Here is a 23,420-nt window from a genome sequence, read left to right on the forward strand (position 1 = left end):
TCATTTATTTTCTCTGTTGTGTCTATACTTAACTAAAAATACATTTTTTGCTTGTGCAAATGTGCATACTATTAGCAGTAAGCGATCCCTTCCTGTGGGCCAGCCACTGAGAACCCTCTACATGCCCTCTAGCTCACAGCCTCTTCCCAGGGACCCTGGGAGGTTACCCCCTCGTCCCTGGTCCCATTTTATAGCCCAAAGACTGAGGCTCAGAGGGCTCGATCATGGACCTGTACCCGGAAGTGCTGAGCTGACCTCTGGACTTAGGCTGATTTCACACCATTTGTTTTATTATAATAGACTAAAAATCACAAAGGCTCTGAGCTCAGTGAATATAGTTGAAGAGTCCCATGCATCTGCGTGCATCACCTTGTTGAGCTAGAGCTCCTTGGTCTTACAAGACAGAGTTCCAAAACCAAAGAAATGGGACTACATTGGAAACATCGTTTTTTAAAAAATTTGGATTCATGTTTATGTGCTTCGTTTCCTTTGTCAAGGTTAGTCTCCTTGCGTACCCACTATGTGATAGACGCTTAGCTAGACACTGGGTACCAAAGGGGAAGGGAAATGCTAGCTTGGCTTCAGAGAGTTTGTGATATAGAAACTCCAAGCATGTAGGACTTTTTCCCACTTGCTACACTGGCACTTGACAAGGAGTAAGGATACCTAGTTTCCAGTCTTGACTGACAAGAACTGTGGGACTCTAGAAGCTTCCTCTTTAGGGTTTTGCTTTAAAGCCCCAAGGTCCGTTCCTAAAATGCACTATAAATATGTCCAATGCTTGTTGAATGAGGATAGGGTTCTATATGTTTGTGAACTCGCAGTACATCTAGGTAGGGTAGCTGCCCTAGTCACTTGTCTTGTTAAACTGAATTTCAATTTCTCAGAATGTGGGAGAGTGGCGCCATCTTGTGGACATGAGGGAGTAGGGCCGCACAGCCCCCACCCGTGCAAGGGAAATACCTCTCCAGTAACCTACCAGGAGACTCGGATTTTCATCAGCTACAGCTGTTGAAGCCTTTGTTATCTGCTGCCATTGCCCTAAGATTGATCAGACCAAGAGGCTTTCTTGGAACATATCTCCTGGTGTCTGGGGAGGGAGGCGTTTGGGTAGATGTCATGTATTATTTCAGACCTAGGACAGCCATGGAAGCAGATTTCTTCTCGCTTTAAAAGTTTGGGATGATCTTGGGGCGCCTGGGTGGCTCAGTGGGTTAGGCCGCTGCCTTCGGCTCAGGTCATGATCTCAGGGTCCTGGGATCGAGCCCCGCATCGGGCTCTCTGCTCAGGCAGGGAGCCTGCTTCCTCCTCTCTCTCTGCCTGCCTCTCTGCCTGCTTGTGATCTCTGTCTGTCAAATAAATAAATAAATAAAATCTTAAAAAAAAAAAAAAAAAAGTTTGGGATGATCTTTCTCCCCAGAGGCAGAATGAAATCAGATGATTTCTCAAGGACTTCCTAGTCTTTGTGATTCTAATTAAAATTAGGGTATTTTAACATTCTTTTGTGCATATTAATGACACTGCGATCCTAATACGTCTCCAAATCTCAGTGGAGTCGAGTGTGTGTGTCTCAGTGGGGACAGTGGATTTGCTGGTGGTGGTCACTTTTCCCACGACACACACATCTGGCTCCGGTGTCCTATGCTACGCCTAGATGTGTAGAACCAACAGATCACCAATGACGATAAACTGATTCCTTGTAAGAAGAGCATAAGTTATCAGACCTTTCGGATATTTTATGACTGCTTAAAAGGGTAAGAACATTTCATTCTTCTTGGCTTGAGGATGCAGCAGGATTTCAATACCAGTTGCACCGTCTCATCGCGAGAGGAGCACATCTGTATTTCTGGGAGTCCCTGTGATAGAACCTCAATGCAGAGCCTTATGCTAAGAAAGGATACGGTGCTGAAACCGTATTTAGTCCGCACTGAAAAAAAAAATCTGATGGCACTTTATGATACTTCTCCACCGAAAGGAAGGAAGAGGCTAGGTTTTTCCACACCCACGTGTCTATCTAGTAGGCACCTTGGGAGACATTCTGGTGAAAGGGAGTTTAAATAATACTAATTTTAAAAGCACAGTTAAACTCAGGATCAAGTGCTATGAATTCTTATATACCCAGTGCGTTCCCAGGAGTGGGCGTGCCGCCCAGTCCACATACTGGGCATCTTTCAAACGTCTCCTTTGCCCTAATACAGCCATTTGTCATTGTTCATGCAAAACCCGTCCCAGCTGCCAACCCTTCCCCTACTTTCAGGGCCTGTTACAGCAAATCCACGATCACTGCATATATTTCAGTCTTTGTTCGCTTTCCCTTCTCTAGATTTGTCCACTTCCCCACCCCTCGCCCCCCAACTTCAGACACCTCAAGTCTTGAGTAGGAAGAGGAACCCTGGGAGGGGGGACATCCTGTGTGTTGCTGGTGCCCACAGGATGGGATTTTAACACAACCAAGAGCTGATTCACCCTCTCGGCTTTGTCTCCTACAGGCACATTTCCTTTCCTTAGTTTCCTTTTCTTTCTTTCAGGGGGTACACAGTACGACCAAAATCACATTATCCTCAATACTGTCAGCAAAGAGAAGTTAACACAAGTGTGGGAAGCCATGGTCCTATAACCCTGAAGAACGCAGGAGGAATGCTTCTGGAGGTCTTCGAGCTGCTTGAAAATGGACAGAGCCAAGAGGAAAGGGGACCTGCTCCTTCTTCAGTAGCTCTAGTTCTACCCCTGAATGACACTGCCATGACCAGGACTCCGGTCTCATCTTTTCAAAAGACTGTAATAGTTTTAAACCAACCATTTGTCCTTCTTTCATTTCCTGCCTTTCATCTCCTTTCAGTAGCTGCTTAACAGGTTGCCTCATTAGCAGCTTTTGGGTGTTTAAAAAATGCTGTATCAAGACTCTGTACATTTTAAATTATTTCCAAAGATCACGACAGGAGAGAAGAGGAACAAACTTCGAGTAGACTCTGTGGGCCTACCCATGCCTTACACTTTAAAGGGAAGGATAAAAGCTCAAGTTTTAGCATCTGAGAAGAAATAATGTGTCAGGCCACTAATTTTGGTTCCTCTGTTTTCTGGAATCATAAATTACGCTCTATAGCAAAGTAGGGAAAGGCTTATCCTTTTGTTAGTATTGAACGCTAGTAAGTTTACAAGATTTCATGTCCTGTCCGCTAATGTGAGCAGGATTTGGATGATTTTAACCCACTCATGGGCTGCCCTGAAATGTCACAAACGAGTGTCATTTAACGCTTTTCTCACAGACGCCACGGGAATAGCGTTCCCGGGATCCAGTTTACCACTCATCTACAGTTCGTTCTGACGTGATGTCCTATGAGCCTTTGCTGAGCTCAGGCCTGTCACCTCAGACCCCGGCAGCGGACATGAGAGATGGAGGCAGCAAGCGGGGGATGACTGGCAATTCTCCAGCACATGAAGGGAGGGAGGCCTGGAGTATTGCTTGTTCAAATCGTAGAACTCGGGAAACCCTAAAATGCAGCATTTTAGGAAAAAATGAGAGTTTAACCACTGACAATACACTGGTCCGCACGGTGCTATTCAACCAGTGCCTTCTGGTTTTGAACAAAACTGCTTGACCTTCTTCGCATATACTCTTCCTCTTCTTGTCCTTATTTCATTAGCCTCGTTAATGCTGGTGCTCTCATCCCAGGAGGGACAAATCTCGCTTCCTTTCTAGCTGTTCCAGTGTCTTTCCAGGGCTAACGCTGCTCCTCTCCGCACTGCCCTGCGGTCTCGGGAGGCAGTTGTGGCCAGGAGCTTAGCTTCGGTTTTAAAGTAAACGTTTGCACGTGTCTACCAGCTGCCAGCAGGTCTGTCTTGTTCTTAGATGTCCAGATGGGACTTTCGACCTTTGTGCGGATCACTACAGTGTGCGGGGGCTCAGACATCCTACAGTCGCCGGGGTTGAATTTCTCTCTTGAATAAACTTGTTTCTGGTTAACCATACAGAGGAATCTGAGTGCGTCCTTGCCATGGCGTCACAACGCGTCACAGCGAGTGAGGGGACGTGAGGGTTAGAACCTGCTGATGGACGAGGAAGACACAGGTTTCAGGTGCTGGAATAAGGCAGGGGTGAAAGCTCCACTTTCTGAGAGAGGACCTGAGGCTAAGTGAGGTCCTCCCTCAAGAGTTTTGCCCCCTCCCTGTACCACCTGGGAGCCCGCCAGGAGAAGAGCCAAGACTGTTCAGATGAAGTCCACAGTGGCAGGTACTGACAATGAGAGTCACGTTTTCTCTTGTGAAATACTGGCTGTGGTGAGACCAGCGATTCCAGAGAGAAGCCCTCATCCAATGCATTTACCAAATGAGTGTCTGACAGGAATAAACTGAGTAGTAAGTTACTAACCAAGTCTTTGTCCAAAGCCTGAGGTACGGTGAGGAGGAGGAAAACACCAGGAAGAAACACCCTGAGTGAGGGTCACAGATTCAAAAGCTGCACTGGGCTTCTCGGTAAACCACTATGTGCAGGCATTTAAAGTCAGAAACTGGAGAAGGTCCTCAGAGAAGCATGTTTCGATGGCTGAGAGAGGCCTAGCCCTTAGGCAAAATGCAAGGGTTTTAAAAAGTTAGAAACTGTAGCCTCTGCTCATTTTCTTGAGAGTCAACAACCAAATCATGAGATTTTGTACGTGACCCTAAGAGGAGATTCAGAACTCTGAGAGCGGCTCTGACTCCAGCAGAGCAGAGGAAACCGGGCCCAGCTGGAGTCCTCCAGCAGCACTGGTTTCCAGAAGGTTTACCGAAGCTCTTCGCGCCGCCATCCAGCCCCGCGCCAGAAGTTCGAGCATCTCACCTGAATAGAGTCTGAGCTACACTGGAACAGAAGATGATACAACGATGGAAAAATCCGGTGTGAAAAAACAGCTTGAAGAAAGTTCTGTAGTCTTCCCCGTGCAGCTTACAGGGCAGGCCAAGCGCGGACACTTGCAGAGCCTGCGCTGTGTGTCCCCTCGGCTCGGCTTGGAGGACCTCTCGGCAACAGGAACGTGGGGATGCCGGGCAGGTACCGGACGGCACTCTGGGCAAGGCGATGTGCACACAGTGGGGTGGGGGTAGGGGGAGGGGGGTAGAAAATGCATCTGTCCTCAGTTCAGAAGACAAATTACTGGCAGGAAAGGCGTTTTATACTTGGATCATGGAACTTATCATCTAATCTGGAAAGAAAGCAACGGTTACAAGAACGTCTGGGCCGAGAGGCAATCACCAAATAAGAGAGCCAACAATTACCACACTGAGTGTTTATTTAAACGACATTAATTACGGTCTTTCCTCTTGCATGTCCTCTTTCCACCTTCAGGAAGGCTTCTGGAACTTGAGAAAAAGGAAACGTTTTTTCAATTACGGGCTGAATCTGGAAAACACAAGAAGTTGACCGGTGGGAGGAAAGATGCAGATTTTCAAGGTGGATCTGTCCCTGATGTCCTCATGGTCCCTCCAAGCCCTGTGCACCTAGGTGAGATGCTGACCACATGCCAGGCCCCTGCCCGCCCCCACACGCCCCGCCCATCCCAGGGTCTCTTCTCCCGCCTCACTGCATGTCCTTGAGGTGGCCCTAGCCATCGCTCAAGTCTGTCTTCTGTGCTGGCTGTGTCACTCTCCTACGTAGAGCCCTTCCACAGCTCCCAGACATTCCAAGGCCGCCACCTCCCCACCTTGGCCCTTGTGTGGCCCCCACGCTTTACTTTAAGCGGCCTACTTATTGCCTGAACGTGCTATGTCTGCCGCTCTGCCGACTCCCACCCTCCCAGGCCAAGTCTCTCATACCCTGTCTGAGCCTCCAGTCTGCAGTGTGTTCTCTCGGGACTGCTCGGGACCTAGCTGGCCAACGACACACACAGCTTAGCCACCCTGTCATGTAGGGTGAACATCAAAAGGGGCCACCCGAGCTTTTGCTGGCTGGATCTCTGTAGGCCCCCTTGTAGGCCACGTACAGATTCTAAAAAGAATCCGTTAAATGTCCGGCAGATCTACTCAGCCACAGTCTGAGTACCTGTGGTCCAGGCTGCCTCTCCGGGACCCGCACCCCACCCCCAATGCTCAGCGCAACCGGAGCGCAGGACAGGAGCTTGAGAGATGTCACTTGGTGAAAACCAGTAAGATAACTGGGAAGCAAGTCTTACGTGGTCTCTCTGGGTTTCAGGAGAACCTGTCCTGGGGGGCTTGCTAAGTGGCCGAGCGGCTGGTTAGAGTTTACGGGACGGCCACCTCAGCCGGCTCAAGGGCTGGAATGCTGCTGGTTCTTGCTCGCACCACCAGTGCTGCCTTTTGGACGTGGGTCCCAGTTAGCACCCTCTCCAGACGCAGAAATCCAACAGAACGACTCTTCTTCAAAGCTACAAGCGAACATCTCTAATTGTCTCCTGGGTACTCCGGCGGCCTGCCTCCCGCAGCTCCACGGACAGGGAGACGTCCTGAGAAGGCCGAGCTCATGCCTACATTTCAAGACCCTTCTCCTTTCACAAGAGGAAAGTGTGTCCTTGGCAGGCTCGGAGGCCCGCTACGTACCCTCCTCTTGTGTGAATTTCACAGCCCCGTCACGAGAAGAGTGCCTCTGACTCCAAAAGTTCCCTTCTCCAGAGAGTTCAAAATTCTCGGCCCACAAATCACAGTAAGCTCCAAGGAGCAGTAACGACTGACACGCATGGTCCTATGTGCCAGGAGCTCTCCCGACTGCTCACTGCCTCTCCCCTCGCTTCATCCCTAGCAGGGAGGTACTCTTACCATTTGCATTTACAGAAGAGGAAATTAGGGGACAGAGTGAAAAAAGTCACCCAATTTCACACACCTGTGCCCCCAGTCTGTGCTCTCACCACCCCCCCCCAGGTCTGTCAGGTATCTCAGGTTGGTTTCTAGATCCAATCCCGAAATTAAAAGAGGAGGAACGGCAGCCAAGGCTTGTAATGATTTATCACAGTGTGCATCTTGGCTGGCCTGCCCTGTGCTGAGACCATGCCAGCTGAGCACCCAGTCTCCCGGCTCCCCAGACAGCAGGTGCACAGCACACAGGCCCCCCACTCCCATCTGCACCTGGCCTCACCGATTATTAACCACGGTCGTCCCCTCCCCAGCAAGCTAAGCATGACCTTAGAATCTTCCACACCGCAGCTGCTATGAACACATGGGAGCTGATCCATCCAATGAAACCTACCTGCCTTCGCTGGTAAATACAGAATGCACTAAAGCTGTTTTCCATACACCCTGCAGGAAACTTCCTGAACCCATTACTCCCTCAAAAGCCCCCAAGACATTGTTTTTTGGATGCTAATTACCTAAAAGGAATCACCTAAATTTGCATGCTGAAAATGCAGAGTCCTTGGTCTCTGGTTAGAACAACTGGATCAGAATCTCTAGGGGCTGGGGTGGAGACCATGCATTTTCTGGAAGCCTTCCAGGAGAGTTTACTGCACACTGGCGTGGGCATCACTGCAGCTTTCTGCCTTAATCTTCGGGTCCCTGACTCGTAGCAGACACACACTCATTCATCCCACAAGGACTGACCAGGTGTTGCCTTCTAAGTGCCAGGCACCGACCCAGAGCAGATACATGGCACAGGCCGCCCAGGATAAACCAAGGAAAGAAAGGAGGCAATGACATCCACTTCTCACTGAGCTGTGAACACCGGTAATGAGAGCACCCCAGCCCCGGTGTTAACAGAGGGTCAGGGAGGAGGAGGGACCCAGAGGCCCCCTGCTCCACTCGAGAATGAACAGCCCAGGCTGGTCCAGCTCTGTTCACGTTAGAACTCTGACCGCAGCCCCGGAGCCCAAACTGATGACACAGCCAGCCTGCGATGACCACACACTTCAATCTGGCCGGTCAGGCCTATTGTGGCAAATAACCCCAGAGGGCTGACGGGGCCGGAATGAGTCATTCAGCTCTTCCTGTAAGTGACAATGAAAAAGAAGGCTTTCTGTTAACAAGCAGGCGGACCCCGCTGCCGGCTGAACGGAGATTAACTGGATAATGAAGCAGTGTCTACACAGGGCCTCACCCCAGACCCAGAGTGCTTGTTTGCTACGGACAGAGATCAGAGGTAAAATCCAGCGAGGGGACAGAAAGGTTACTCACAGTGAGGTGGGGACATTATGTGATGACACTGCTAGAGCCCGGCCGGCACAGGGAGCCCCGTTATAAAGCGGGCAGGCTCAGCACGGGGCACTTCCCGCGACGTGGAGGCCTGGGGCCGGTGCGGACTGGGAGCCACTCACCGCAGCGGCATTCGTCCTGGTCTCGGGCCCCACTTGGGCCCTCCTGGCAGTGCCTTACCTTCTTAGATGAAGGCTGTGTAACGCCAGGCCCCGGGACTTGGCGCCTGCTGCCAGGCGTCCCTTCTATGAGAACACAAGGACCACAGGCCCCTCAACTTCCCCGGTGCGGCCACGGACTACTGTTGCTTCCAGCCACGGGGCTCGCCTTCTCGGCTCCGAGGGAAGAGGGAAGAGAACCCCTCTGCGGGAGAGGGGCGGGGATGACACCATCTATGCAGGCAGAACAGGAGGCAGAGAGATTTCCCCTCAATCCCCATTTGCCCAGCAAGAATGATGCAACGGTAGAGCTTCAAAGAGCCCTAAGTGTCTGCACGAGCCCGCTGGATAGATCAGGAAGCCTAAGTGCAAGTGGCTAAGGGCTCCGAGGACGTGCAGGTGAGAGCTTCCAGCAGCAGAGGCAAAGCTGGGGTCCAGGACTACTGACTGCGCTACTGCATGGCCTGGGTACAGTCTGGGGACAGAAGCGTGAGTCACGGTCTGTCCCCCTCTTCCCCAGACCCTCTACCTCCACCTCCACTGGGCACAGAAACTGCAGACCCATGAAGGTGAGGTGTGTGAAGGGAGAGGAACAGGTGACAGATGCAAGGTAGACCTGAGGGCTCCTGGCAGAAGGTCAAGTCCACACACATGTGCCGGGCACCAGGGACCCAGGCCAGGGGTGGCAGAGATATAGCTGTGGCACCACCTCCGAGACAGGCACACCCCCTGACCTCTGAGATAGATTCCCAGGCAGAAGGGGGCTTCAACTAAGGAGCTATGAGAAGACAAAAGAAAGAAGTGGGCTTTGCTTGAATTTGCTATTTCTGGGACTTTCTGGCCCCAGAAAACTCAAAGCTGGAAGAGAAGTGGTAAGAAGGGGGTGGGGGGAGTATAATGGAAGCCACACTCCAAGGGAGGAAATGTGCCCATTCTGGAAAGCATCCGGGACTTGTCCCGAGGTCCCCCTGAAAAAGGCACTCCTTCCAGCCAGAAGGTGCGAGGAGAAACTTGACCTACATTTCCTCACAGAAACAAGCAGCAACACTAGAGAAAACAGCAGCAGCATCAGGGCAATGGGATCCATGAGGTCCCGGTTGTGTCTGTCTGAGTCCCAGGCCTTCCATCCCTCATCATTACATCCTCTCTACGGAGGAAAAAAATCCAGTTGCAAAGAAGGAGCTCAAAGTTTGAAAACGTAATTCATTGCTAAAGGGAGGCCTCAGATCTCAAGAAGGACCTGGGAAACTGCCCGCCTCCCAACTTCTATTTCCTGTTTCTCCAGAGCAGCAGCACCCAGAACGGTGACCTCCAGCTGCATGTGGCTACTTCCATTCACCGAAGGGGAAAAAAAAATGGAAAACTCAGTCCCTCAGTTGGACTAGCCACATCTCACATGTTCAACTGCCACATGTGACCTCTGGCTACCATACTGGACCACGTAGACAGAGAACATTAAAATTACTGCACGAAGTTCCAGTGGACATCACGGCTCAGAAGGTAACTCAATGTGGCCAACCCATCTCTCTACATCTTTCACCCTACTAGCTCGTGGGCCCTCTGTCAATGTTTTAAATGAAATTCAAAAAAGTTACATAGGAACTGTTCTGATGCTGGCTAAAAGAAAGAAAGAAACTGAGATCATCTCTATCATCGCTCAACCGAGAAGCTTGGCTGGTCACCTAGGATCTTAAACAGATCTGTGAATGTTAAGAACATGACATCAAAGGACTTTCATAATTACATGAAGAACATATGTATACAGATAAACATACTTGAAAAGACAAAAGGGTACAAGGAAAACTCTCCCTCCCATACTTGATCCCCAGCCATCTAGTTCTCCTCTGGGACAACCAGTATTTCAAGTTTTCTTCATATCTTCTGAGATACTTTATGCATTGTGGGAGGCAGAAGAATGGCTCCCAGAGATGTCCACATTCTAATCCCCCAAACCTGTGAAGATAACATATAGGGCAAAAGGGACTTCAGAGACATGATTAAGTTCAGGATCTTGGGATGGGCATGGCTATCCAGATGGGCCCAATGTAATCACGAGGGTCATTAGAAGAAGAAAGAGACAGGACAGTTGGAGGGAGGGAGACAGGATGATGGAAGCTGAAGTTAAAGTCATTCAAGACTGAACCCAGAATACAGGTGGTCTCTAGAAGCTGGAGAAGGCCAGGGAATAGGTTCTCCCCTCCAGCCCACCCCCAGAAGAAACACAAGCCTGCTGACCCATTTTAGACTCCTGGTCCCCAGCACCAGAAGAGAGTAAGTTTGCACGGTTTCCAGTCACCACACTGATGGCAGCTGGCTACAGCACCAAGAGGAAATGAATGCATGCACATACAAGCACATATGCACGCATATCTTCCCTCACAGCCTGGCCATTCTTATCAGTAGCTGACTCTAGCCCGAAGAATCTGCCTTCCCGCCTCCTCTCAGGCCTGAAAGACACTGAAAAATACAGGAAGATTTTTGTGGATAGAATTCAAACCCCACCTTTCTAAATGTTTAGATGGCTATTTAAGCAAGCAGAAAACAATGAAGGTTGTATGAGGGATTTATTTCTTTAACTATTACTGCCTCACTCTTAAAGATAGAAATGGTGGTTGAAGGAACTGTCCTAGAAGTCAAGAGACCTGAGCCCTTGAACTTGTCACTTGATTCATGGGGCTGTCATGAGACGTGAAGACAAGATGGGGGTGTGGGGAGGTAGCAAAACTAGACATGCGCTAAGTTTTCTGGTTTCTAATCTCTGCACGTGCTAACTCAAAAAAAGTCTGCTACACAGTATGAAAACAAGAAATGTTTATTGTGCTGAGGGACGAAAAATGCAAAAATAACTGTAGGCAAAAGGCACAATTTTGGTAGCAGGCCACTCCACTCAGTGTGATAATTGTAAGTCATTCTTCTCTGTCCCTGCCCTCGAGATACAAAGACCATCTCTGGAACATCCGAGAAACTGGTTAACAATGGTTGTGTCTAACAAGACAAGCTCCGTGACTGAGGGACAGGAGTCAAAGAAAGATTTCAGGAAATAACTTTTCCTACCTTTTCGATTTTGAACCTTCAAGTATTTCAGAGGAGTAGGTTCTTTTGGGTCGTGGCTTCACAATGTCAAGAAATAACCAGAGCTCCTCTCTCAGGTACCCGCTACTCACCAAGCGCTCAGCCAAAGCTTAGAAGAATCTCAACATCCTCATCCAATTTAATAATCTCTACGAGCCACGCACCAGAGAAGCTGACGTGCTTGGTTATCTGCTATAGCTTCCCAGCCTGGACAGCACCTTCCCGCACCCACAATGAGGCAGGACGCACATGAAGACAGCTGGCCTGCTCACGGCACCCAAACACAGCAGCTCCCACAGTCCCGGAGTCCTTCACGGTCAGAGGGGACTGATGGGCCCAGATAACCCTGGCCAGGCCAAAAGAATATTCCCTCGCTCACCCTCGTCTGAGGACACATCAAGGGCATCTTTATTTCTACCTTGTCCTCTTCTGGCCATTCTGCCAGTTATCTGCCAAATTTAATAGTTACATATACACAAGTCTCCTCTCTTCTCTGTTGCGTAAATAGTAACTTCCAGGTAGAAGGAGAGCGAGTCCCAATATTTTGAATACGAAAGAGTCATGGTAAGCCCGTGGACAGCCTGGAGCCGAGATTGGGAACGGCACGACTGCACAGTATTCTGCTGGAGGGTGGGGATATCTCTCACGGTGCGGCTCCAGTCACAGGAAAGAGCATGTGAAACTATGGGCCATGTTACTTAATGATAGCTCACTTCCTTCTTCCTGGAAATAAAATAAGCATCCTATGGGAAGTGAGAACCTTAAAGAGGCATTTACAAACAGCCACAATAAGGCCGAGACCGTCTACCTGGGACACATTAAGACTCAGAAGTCTGAGAAAAGGCACCCAAATTTGAAACCACAAAATTTAGCAAATGGTAGCAGGCCATTTTCTATCCTATAGTTCCGTGGCTATAGAGAATTTAAAAAACCTAAATGCACAAAAAGCAGCCAGTAGGTCCTAAAGACATTTCCTTCCAAAATTAGAGTGGAAATAGGAAATGGGCCATAAGGGGCAGGCGCCAGCACAAGGAAGCCCATCTCAAGGAGCTCTTTCCAAGTGACCCTGTATGGATCACACGGTGGCAAAGCCAGCCCTACTCCATCCCCTTTCCCTGTTCATCGTAAAATGCCAAGGACAAGACAATTTAAGCTAAAGCCCCAAATCAGCCTCCAGCACTAAAGATGCAGCTGAAGGTTGGAGAGGGAAAAGCACGGGGCTGGGAGTCAGGAAGTACACATCCTGGTCCCACTCCTGCAACTTGAACATGTCTCTTTCTCCCCCTAGCCTGTTTTCTCATCTGTAAAATGAGAATCATTTTACCTACAACCTCAGGCAATCTTCTATGGCCTGTAAGGGTCTCTACCCTATAATTTCATACAGTCTCTTAATAAAATCATAAACATCAGCACCAGACTAGGAATTTTCCTTCCAGGTTATTCTTCCAGAGAGAGAATGTCAGGGCTATTAGGACCATGAAAAACCAAACTAAACAGTGGTCTGAAAGGCCTTCTGACAGCCAAAAAGGGATGATCCAACTACAATCAGCAGTGCTTTCCCCACAGAGTCCATGCAAGACAGACGCAAGCCGTCAGAAACACTGACCAGTGGTCCCCACCAAGATCTCCAAGAGTCCTCTCTGACGTCCCACCCACTGACCCTCTCCGACAGACCTCAGATGTACCATTATCTGCCCTCCAGGTGGGTTACACTAGCTGGCGAACAGGAGACCTGGGGACCCGAGTCCTGGCGCAGTACTATGTGAGTGGAGATTCCAGAGTATTTGTTCACCAGGCTCCTCTGGAAATCTGGTTCCCTCCAGAGCAGCTTCACCCTTGAACTCTAGATGCTCCGGAGCAGTTCTGTTAACTCACAAGTGTGTCTGGACCTCTGTGCAGACATTACCTTGGTGGTGCCTTCTTTTTAGGACCATTACCAAAATCTCAGCAGCCCAGCTGTAAATGCCGGCTCTGCGAACCATCTAAGCGTGTTTCAGAAAATCACATTAGCTCTCTGGACCTGCCCCTTCGCCTATAAACTAAGAGGGCTGAACCAGATGGTGTGGGCTCTTTTTCAGATGTAGCCATCTAGCACTAGGATTCCCATGGAGACAGAACCAAAATATAGCACTTAAACTTAGCCGTGGACAACAGCATGTGCATGGACCACACCTGCCCCCAGAGAGCTCCCGCGGACTAGGCTTGGTGGGCGAGTGGCCAAGCCTCCAAGGGCTGCTCCAGCAATCCGAGCGCCCGCACTTACCTTTCCCTCATCCACCAGTTTCGCGATGTCGTCTAGATACACGCCGCTGGCCATGAAAAAGGCCCAGCGATAATGGACTCCTTGCCAGAAATGCTAAAAAGAAGAAAACACATCAAATACAAAAAAGGATAAAGTCTCATGGAATGCAAATTTAGGTAAAAGTATTTTCTGGGCGATTAAGACAGACAAACCAATTTCCTCCTCATTATGAAACAATGAGCTCTATGTCCAACACCTCAACACAGTGACCGACAGAGGGACACTCATAAATGAACAAAGATATATTCACGTGAACGCGGGCTTTTTTTTAACCAAATTGTGAATGACAAGCAAGTCAGCACAGGAAAGCTGTCCTTAAAATGAGAGTCTAAATAGTCTTACACACTCAATTCCTTCCCTCGGAGAAATTAGAGGCTAAGACCTCTCAGCTTTCTCTCCCAGGGTTTAAATGAAGCTCGGAGGCACCAGAGAAGAGCTTTTAAACCTAACTCAAGTATGCTTAGGGGGCAGTAAGGCACCAAAATATGATCTTAGACAAGAAATCCGATCACAGATTTTTTTTTTTTCTGGAATAGAGTGGCTTTAAGGGTAAAACAAAGTGTAAAATTCCTTTCGCATCATGGTTGTGTCTTCCCTCTACAGGTATAACGAACTCCCACGTCACCAAATCTATTATGGGACAAAAGGTCTCCAGATAAAAATAAGCAAAAATCTTCTACAAGAGGGCTCATGACCACTTTATTGCCATACCCATTTTCAATTGTTAGTCTTTCTGTCAAAAGTAGGCCAGGCCATTATCAAAGGAACAACTGAACTGAGGTTCTCCAGGATACATACCTCCATGACCTGCCCGACTCACTTTCACCAGATGGGAGCTATCCAGAGGCATGGGGTTTGCCAGAACCATGCGGCCTCCCTCCCTGCACCTGCCTGTCTCACAATCCCTCAGCATGAGGGGCATACAGCGGTCAAGTGCAAGGGAACTCCCCTGCTACTCTAGCTCAGGCGCTCAACAGCTGTGTTTTTAGGTCAAGCTGCCTCTTTGAGCCAGTTTCCTGGCCAAAAGAATGGTGAGACCACTACCTTGCTCACGGGGTTGTTGGAAGGAGTAAATGAGAATGAATGCAAAGTGCCTGATACATAGAAAGTATCACCTGTATAAATATTTATATTTATTATTCAATAAATACTTATGTAGGGGTGCCTGGGTGGCTCAGTGGGTTAAAGCCTCTGCCTTCCACTCAGGTCATGATCTCAGGGTCCTGGGATCGAGCCTCGCATCAGGCTCTCTGCTCAGCAAGGAGCCTGCTTCCCTTCCTCTCCCTCTGCCTACCTGTGATCTCTGTCAAATAAATAAATAAAACCTTTAAAAATAAATAAATAAATAAATAAATACTTATCTAGTGCTGAAAGCAAACTTTATTGAGGAAAGGCTGGGGCACCAAATCTGAGTTTCAGATCGTAGGAAGACAGACATAACCAAGCTGCTCTCCGGGCAGAACTTTGCAATGGTTGTACCAGGAATGGCTTACTGGTTTGGATGAGTGGCCCTGTAATTTATTATCTAACCTGGAACAATTCTGAGAGTTAGAGGAGTCATCATTAATAATTATGCCAGGACCACAGCTGCAAACAGAGCCAATCTCACCCTAGATTAGGTGTGAGGAGGTTGAGTCCCCTCAGCCCACAGGGTAGCAACACAGAACCTGGGCTGGCAGAAGCCTCCGGATAATCAGATAGATGGCTCTCAGCCCAGAACAGCCTCAACCTCTATTCAAACATGAACGATTTTCTATGGGTGTCGCAGCAGGAAAGAGGTTGGGAGGCACTGCTCTGGGCAAATGAAATTAAAAAACAAAAGGAAAAAAAGTACCATTTGAAGGCACTGAGGCAACCCAAGCATACAGCAGGCCCGAATAATTACAATCACAAAAGACCTGTCTGTGTACTTCTCCCTAAGGCCTGGCCTCTGACAATTAAAACATTCTGGTAACTGTTCAGGGTTTTAAAGAAAAGAACAGCAATGGTCAAAAATGCCATGTCTATAATTCTTTATAGCGTGTTGCCCTGTAAAGTGAAACTTTTTGGTCGGCAACAGCAGAATTTTTATACTCTGCTCTAAGGGGCCTGTGTATTTTTTCCAGGCCATTACAGGAGAAAGTAAACCAAAGCAGGCGGGAGTCTGGAGCATTACAATGAGGCTTTAAACTGTGCACATTCTCAGAAAGACATCAGAAACTACTTAAAAGGTTTTCACATGAGATTACCACTATCCTCTTTCAAGTAGGAGGAAAGAGAAGATGCCTGTTTTACTCTCAGAGGACAACTCAGAAGGTTAACTTGTAAGAGGTCTCACTGAAGTACAAACTATGAAATCTTAAAGAAAAGTTAAACTTATATTTTGAAGCCTGGGTTTTCTGAAAAGAGAAAGAAGAGACAAAGGACAGCTAAGAAGCCTCTCTCCGCACCAAAGTGCCCTGTGGCCATTGCTTCCGGTTGCTGCCTAAATCAGATGAAAATCAAGAACCTCGAGTACAGGGCCTGGTTTGTTCACCTCTAGCAACATACACCCTTCCTAAGAATGGTGCGGTGGTCTCCACTGTCACAGCCCTCTAAGTATTTAGTTAGTCCATGCAATTCAAGAGGCCAAAGTCCTAAATTTCACCCTCAAAAAGGTCCCAAGTTAATCTCTAGAATAAAGACAACGCTGAAGGTAGTCACCGAGTGGTTCCTTCCAGACATACAGATTGACAGGTGTTGGTTAGCTTGGCATAATGACTCACAACCTTTTTACCCACTGAGGAAACTTCCAGTCTTTTTCCTGACTCTGAAGAATTTTGTCTAATTTTTAAAAAAACAGAATTTATCTTTTTTTTTTTTTTTTTTTTGCCTATCACTTACACCGTTTCAACGCTAATACAGATTTCAAGCCGATGATCTAGAATTGCCAAGAGTGGATAACATGAAACGATCTAAGCCTGTCCCCACCGCAAGGACAGAAGCGCGCACTCAGGCTCTGCTGTCGTCCTTGCAGCCGTGGCTGCTGTGCGCTCGTCCTCAAGGCCCACCACACACTGCCTTTGCCCGGCTGCGGATGGAGCTCCTTCTAGCTCTGGTGACTGGGTCCGCAGTCAGCAGAGTCAGGCAGACTGACTGAGTCTCAGAAACACCCAGAATGCCATCAACAGCTCGAGTGTCTGATTCACAAGGGATGTGCAGTGTTAGGACAAGTTGATAGAATACTAGAAAAAGCATGATGGTTCTATTTGCCTTTGTGGTCTTACTAAAGTAAGAACACAATTTCCTTTCAGTTTTTGAAATTCAAAAAAAATGCCCATGGACCTCTACAGGTCTGGAGGACCGGGGCTAGAAATCCCTGGCACATCCCAATGCGGCTACCACGAAAACAGCTGGCTCTACCTGGTCTTAATAAAGCCTCCGCGCTCACACACGAGAGCCCGTATGTGTTAAGACTGTGAAAGAGAGCGAAAACCACCAGGTAGAGGCAAGAAAGAAGCAGAGATGTATCACATGGAATCAAGACAGGTAACTGCTAATAATAAAGCTGAATATTTAGTAAGTTTTATGTACCAGACATCAGACTAAATTCTTTACATGGATTACCTCATTTAATCCTACGACATGCAATAAGGAAGATACCCTATTAGTGTCATCTTAGAGGTAAAGACATCAGGGCTTAGTGACACGAAGTAACTTGCAAGTTACACAGCTACTAAGTGGAGACCAGAATTTGAATTTGGTCAGTGTGCGACTCCAGAACCCACACTGCAGCCACTGTGCCATGCTGCTCCAAGACAGAAGAAACTGGCTAGAGGGAAACCAGTTTCCAGAAGCAGGAGGCACCGCTTGCTCTCACCAACCAGGACTCTCCTCCCTACCTTCAATGCCTTAGAACCCACGGTGACTCCTGTCTGCAGCATGCCGTCTGCGATGCCCAGTCGGTCCATGTTCAGGAGAAAAGGGGTCACCAGAGTCACATATGTGGCTCCTGACCATTTCTTGAGAAAATTTAAAGCCCATGTTTCAGTGGATCCACCGACATTATCAAGAATGAAATCAAACCTGGAGACCAAAAGAAAAATCAAATAAAAACATCCTCGTCCGTCTTTACATACGGCTCTAATGCCCCCTTCCTTTCCATCGCCAGTCAGCGATCGGGTGTACTTCAATGACTGCTCACAAACCATGCTGCCCCATGCCATCCAGCGGGGGTGGGAGGAGACACGACTTGCGTTGATGAAGGAGAAAAGGACACCCCCACTCACCCATTCTGGCTTTTCTCCAAACTAAATAAAATGTGACTAATTTTTTTGTCATAAAATTATATCATTTTTCTAGTTCTTTAAGGATGACTTCAACAAGTGGTTCTCAACCGAAGGCAATTTTGGTCCCCAGGGGACATATTAGGCAATGTCCGGAGGCATTTTTAGTTGTCACAATTGGGGGAGGTGGTGGGAAGGGACTCCTGGCACCTAGAGGCCAGGGATGGTATTTATACACAGAATGCACAGAAGAGCCCCTCACAACAAAAATTATCTAATCCACAATGTCCATAGTTCAGAAACCAAGCTTGCCAAGGTTGAGAAACCCTGACCTAAGCTTTATGGAAAATTGCAAAGCTATCCATCCAATGTAAGTCAAGGTATCCTTTAGTGCACTTGAATACTTGAAATAAAGTATAAAAGCTTTTCACCCACAGAATGATTTACTTTTATTCCCTCCATAACCAGAACTGCTCATAGAAGCATCCTCTTCATCTGGAATTTACTCCTACTTTTTGGCTTCACGCATCAGGACATCATAAAGACAAATTAACAATCTGCTCTCAGTCTTCAATTGTGTTCTAACATGCCCTCAAAACCCAGTCCTATGAACTGAGGAACTGAGACACACAACTCCTTAAAGCTAATCTCAACTTGCTGTAATCACTGCATTTCACTTACAGGGGATAAAACCCAAGAATGCTTTTAAATATTTTTGTAAACAAATATCTACTCAGAAAATGTGTGCTTAGGATGCCTAGATGGCTCAGTCAGTTAAACGTCTGCCTTTGGGTCAGGTCATGATCCCAGGATCCTGGGATCAAGCCCCAATTCGGGCTTCCCTACTCATTGGGGAGTCTGCTTCTCCCTCTGCCTCTCCCTCTGCCAAACCCACTGCTTGTGCACTCTCTCTAAAAAATAAGTAAAATCTTAAGGAAGGAAGGAAGGGAGAAAGAAAGGAAGGGAGGAAGGAAATGTATGCTTATCAGTTAAGCAAATTAATAAGTGAATTCCGTTCTGGTAAATCCTTTTTCCCTTCTAAATTCATCTGGATGAAGTCAAACATCTAAAATCAGCTTCAGCCAAATTTGTGGATCTTGAGCCTGCCTTTCATGGAACAAGAATGAAGAAAAACAAGTAAAAACTGAAGGAAAGGAGAATGACTTTACTCAATGACTACTCTTTTCATTAAAAAAGAACAGAAAATTGGGGCGCCTGGGTGGCTCAGTGGTTTAAATCCTCTGCCTTCGGCTCAGGAGATGATCTCAGGGTCCTGGGATTGAGCCCCGCATCAGGCTCTCTGCTCAGCGGGGAGCCTGCTTCTTCCTCTCTCTCTGCCTGCCTCTCTGCCTACTTGTGGTCTCTGTCTGTCAAATAAATTAAAAAAAAAAAAAAAAAAAAACAGAAAATTATTTTCATGAGTTTAAGTTTCCATTTCATTCGCAGGTTTTGAATAAACAAACATGATGACACTTAATTTAAATAAAATGTACAGGCAGTCTGGTATTCTAGAACAGGCACTGACTGAAAGGGAAGTCCAGACACAGGCCGTAGACTCAGCTCTCCCACTGACGCTTTAAAGTGGTGTGACCTTGAGCACGCAGAAACTCCTGAACCCTCTGCCCCTTAGTGTCTCGATGACGACATGATTGAGTTGGACCTAAGTGTTTCAGAGCCCTTTCCTGTTGTAATAGTCTGAGATTCAAATCTAAGAAGCTGCTATTTAAAAGGAGAAATGAGTGTATTCTTGGTGGACTCAGAGGTCAAACTTCAGACAAAGGTTACAAACGTCAACTGTAACCAAAGTGGTCAAAAACAGGTAAAAGTAACAGCCTGGCATCTGTGAGCTAGAGAGACTCCCCTACCAGAACAGTGAGCAAAAGCAGCAAGACCACGGCGAGAGAGGCAGAGGGGCAGACCAGAGCCTACTTCTGGGGGCCAGCCCAAGTATGCATCCGATTTCCACCAGTCAGGGTCTCCGTTCTCTGGGGACAAATTCCAGACACACATACAACTTAAAGTACATAGAGGGGAATGGGTTGGCCTCCACCTCAGTCTCATGCTGCTATTCCTAGAAGCCGCAGAAGACAGGAGATGAACTGAAACTCCACTCTAGAAGGCAGCTGGCAGAAGCCCGGAGAGATGGGGTCCTGACGCAGAGGCAGGAAGTAGCTGACATCTCTGCAAGGGACAGGGGGATTCCTCAGTCCCTCCGTGTTCCTGCCACAGGGGCTTTGTATTTGCTGTTATCTCGACCTGAACAAGTGCTCTTCTCCTAGATTCCCTCAATCATGCATTGAACAAATGTTTACTGAGCACCCAGAATATGTTACTACACTGTTACAGGTGGACGGATACATTAGGGGATCCTCCCCGAAAAAATCCCATTCTCCTGGCTTGCTCTGCAAACCTTCTGCTCCAATGCCCCAGAGGCCTTCTTAAATGCCCCCCTCTTTTTAAGGATTTTATTTATTTATTTGTCAGAGAGAGAAAGCGAGAGAAGGGCAGGCAGAGGAAGAAGCAGGCTCCCGCTGAGCCAGGAGCCCAGTGCGGGACTCAATCCCAGGACCCTGGGATCATCACCTGACACCAAGGCAGATGTTCAACTGAGCCACCCAGGTGCCCCTTAAACCCCTCTTTTTCAAACATGCTCCCCCAATCATTTTTTTTCACTCTTTTCCCTCTATCAGTGTTCTTGGGAGCACTTACCACTGACACCTCCCTGACTGGAATGGAAGCCCCATGGAAGGGCTGGTGGGGGGTGGGAGGCGGTGTCCTGTCTTGTTCAGCACCGCAGCTGTACGGCATGTTTGGAGCCCGCCTGGCAGAGCTGAAGGGGCTGCGGAGATGAAGGAGCGGGGATTTGCTGGCTCCTTGGGGCTGCACGGCCATCCCACTGTTGGGAGTGGGTACTGCTGGCTAAGAAAGGCTAGGTAGTATTCAGTGGGGGCTCCCCTCTGTTTTCTCTCTTTTTTTAAACCCATGAAAATACCACTGACCCATTAACGGGTTCGAACTGCACAGGACCACTTATACCCAGAATTTTTTTCAATAAATTTCAATAAATACAACACATATTGTAAATGTATTTTCTCTTCCTTATGATTTTCTTAGTAACCTTTTCTCTAGCTTACTTTATTCTAACAATGCAGTATAGAATATATATATGCTATATATAGTATGTGTATATATGGTATATATATACCATATGGTATATAAAATATGTGTTAATTGACTGATTATGTTATTGGTAAGGCTTCTGGTTGATTTAACACTTAATTTAATAATTAAGTGTTAGGAAAGTCTAAAGTTATATGCAGGTCTTCACCGATGTGGCGGTCAGTGTCTCGAAGGCCCATGCTGTTCATGGGTCAACTGTGAGCGTCCACTCAAGGTGGACAAGAATAACTGCCTTCGGAAAGCGAACAGCGAAAGGGGGAAACCACTGAAAAAGCAGCAATCAAACATCTTTCCAAACACTGCTCAGTTGTGTTCTCAGCCACAGGGCGAGCCTGGCTAGACGAAGACAAGATTAACAAGCACCCTCCCTAGTTCTGCCCAAAGCACAGTCAGGAGCAACAGGGTCTGAATCACAGAGTCTGCTCCGGTTTGGTACAAAACAAACCACAGCCGGGCATTCGGATGCACTGAGAACATCTGCAGGGCTCTGATTACCAGTATTTCTACGGCCTTGGTTTCTCTGATGCCCTTGTTAAGCCCAAACACGGACAGAAAAATGTTCAGTGCTAATCAAGTGTTTTCACGCGCTGCTCTCTATTTGCTCCTGTGGTGACAGATGCCACCAAATGGAACACAACTTCCAGTTCTGTCTTCAGGTAAACAGTAAGTTAACTTAGAAATTAACAAAAGACCATGCAAGCAACATAGATTCCTCAGGACACACCACATCATGTCACGGTGCTATGTGAACATCTGGAATTCAAACGGAAACCACCCCAAATGACTCTTTTTGGGATATTTTTATTGATTCTTTTCTAAGACCCCGACCTGATTACAAAATCACGAAACTGTTCAGGTCTGCATAATCAACTGTCCTTGTTCCCACTTCCCAAGGTGAACATTGTTCTAATACATACGGTTTTAAAGACTTCAACTGCTCTTCCACATTTCCGGATTTGTAATCAATTACATCATCTGCCCCGAGCTTCCTTACAAGTTCACTGGCATCCTGAGAGCAAACTGCTGTCACGTGAGCACCCCATGCTTTCATTACCTGTCCAAAAAAAGGGGGGAGGGGTAGAAAAACCGACTGTGTGTTTTAAAAAATAGCTGGCACCCATGTGTACGTTTTTCAGACTCACCTCTAGAGAACCCCAAGTGCTTCATCTTAATAAGAACTACAGCAAGCCACCTGTCAGACCTAGTAAAAATGATCAGACTTTGATTCACCAAGAATAAAAATAAGAGGTCTTTTAAGTCTTTCTTTAAACCATATGCTCCTCTTCTAGCCCTCTACTTTCCTATAATTTCATTGTGGAAGAATCCAGGCCACGGAGAGTTTCCTCGAGTCTGGGATTCCCGATTGCACACTCAGGGGGCAATTCCACAGGTTGCTTTGTTCCCTGTGTTTTCTGTTTCAATTTTTTTTACAAGACTATGGATATGGTCCAGCAAAATCGCAGGGGGCATGTAAAGTCTGGTCACTGCTCTTAAGATCTTAGCAGCTTTTTAACGGTGTTTGCAAAACAGTGATAGTCTAATTTTTTAAAAAAAGTATTTTCTCAATATTTTTATAAAAACTCTCCTCATACATTATTTTGCTTATTCAGATGTACAATTCACATAGGAAAGGCAAGATGAGTAACTGTTTCCCTTTACCAATTAATAACATAAATTGGTTCCCTATCATTTTCCAAAAGTGACTCTTTTTTTTTTAGGTTTTTATTTATTTTTCAGAGAAAGTGCATGAGTGGAAGGAGGGACATAGGGAGAAGTAGGCTCTACACTGAGCAAAGAGCCCAATGTGGGACTCGATCCCAACATGCTGGGATCATGACCTGAGCCAAAGGCAGATGCTTAACTGACTGAGCCATCCAGGTGTCCCCAAAAGTGACCTTTTTTAAAAAAAAATATGAACTCATGGATTTAAATGTATTTGAAGGGCTTTAGTCCTTTGTATTACTACTACTGAAGCTCAAATTGTCACATCTTTGAGAGTTTCTTCAAGTTGGCTCCTAAGTCTCTCCGATATTACTCAAGTTAGTCTTTGATAGTTTTCTTCCTATTTAATGTATTCTAGGCTCATTCTTGTACATTTTGTGCCCTTGATCTAGAATCTGCCATTTCTCCAAGAAGTCCTGAGCAATGATCTATCTTTTAGTGAGCAATGATCTATCAAGAGATAGCTCTACACAGAGTATCTCGAGTTCATATTGATACTTCCAATTCAAATTTAAGACTACAAAGTTTTTCCTTGACTTCTTTTCTATTACCTCTGTTTCTCTTTCCTTCCACACCTAAAATCCTGTCAGAGACACAGGGGACGACAGAATTAAAATATGCTATAAATATCCA

At 47.1% G+C, this 23,420-nt stretch overlaps 2 protein-coding genes across 3 annotated transcripts in view; one reads left to right on the forward strand and one right to left on the reverse strand.

Annotated features, from left to right (window-relative positions):
- The window catches only part of CRYBG1 (crystallin beta-gamma domain containing 1), a 197,975-nt gene extending 194,006 nt beyond the window's left edge, over nt 1-3,969 (forward strand). The window contains exon 22 of the mRNA XM_047734833.1: nt 2,529-3,969. Coding sequence (XP_047590789.1) covers nt 2,529-2,617 — 89 coding nt within the window. The 3' untranslated portion in view covers nt 2,618-3,969. The remainder of the gene's footprint in view (nt 1-2,528) is intronic.
- Nucleotides 3,970-5,240: 1,271 nt separating this feature from the next.
- The window catches only part of RTN4IP1 (reticulon 4 interacting protein 1), a 50,308-nt gene continuing 32,128 nt past the window's right edge, over nt 5,241-23,420 (reverse strand). For both annotated transcript variants that reach the window (XM_047734838.1, XM_047734837.1), the window contains exons 6-9: nt 21,983-22,119; nt 17,502-17,685; nt 13,603-13,695; nt 5,241-5,374 (exon numbers count right to left, since the gene is read on the reverse strand). In XM_047734838.1, coding sequence (XP_047590794.1) covers nt 5,267-5,374; nt 13,603-13,695; nt 17,502-17,685; nt 21,983-22,119 — 522 coding nt within the window. In that variant the 3' untranslated portion in view covers nt 5,241-5,266. The remainder of the gene's footprint in view (nt 5,375-13,602; nt 13,696-17,501; nt 17,686-21,982; nt 22,120-23,420) is intronic.

The sequence above is a fragment of the Lutra lutra genome, chromosome 6, assembly GCF_902655055.1.
Source record: "Lutra lutra chromosome 6, mLutLut1.2, whole genome shotgun sequence".
NCBI lineage: Eukaryota > Metazoa > Chordata > Mammalia > Carnivora > Mustelidae > Lutra > Lutra lutra.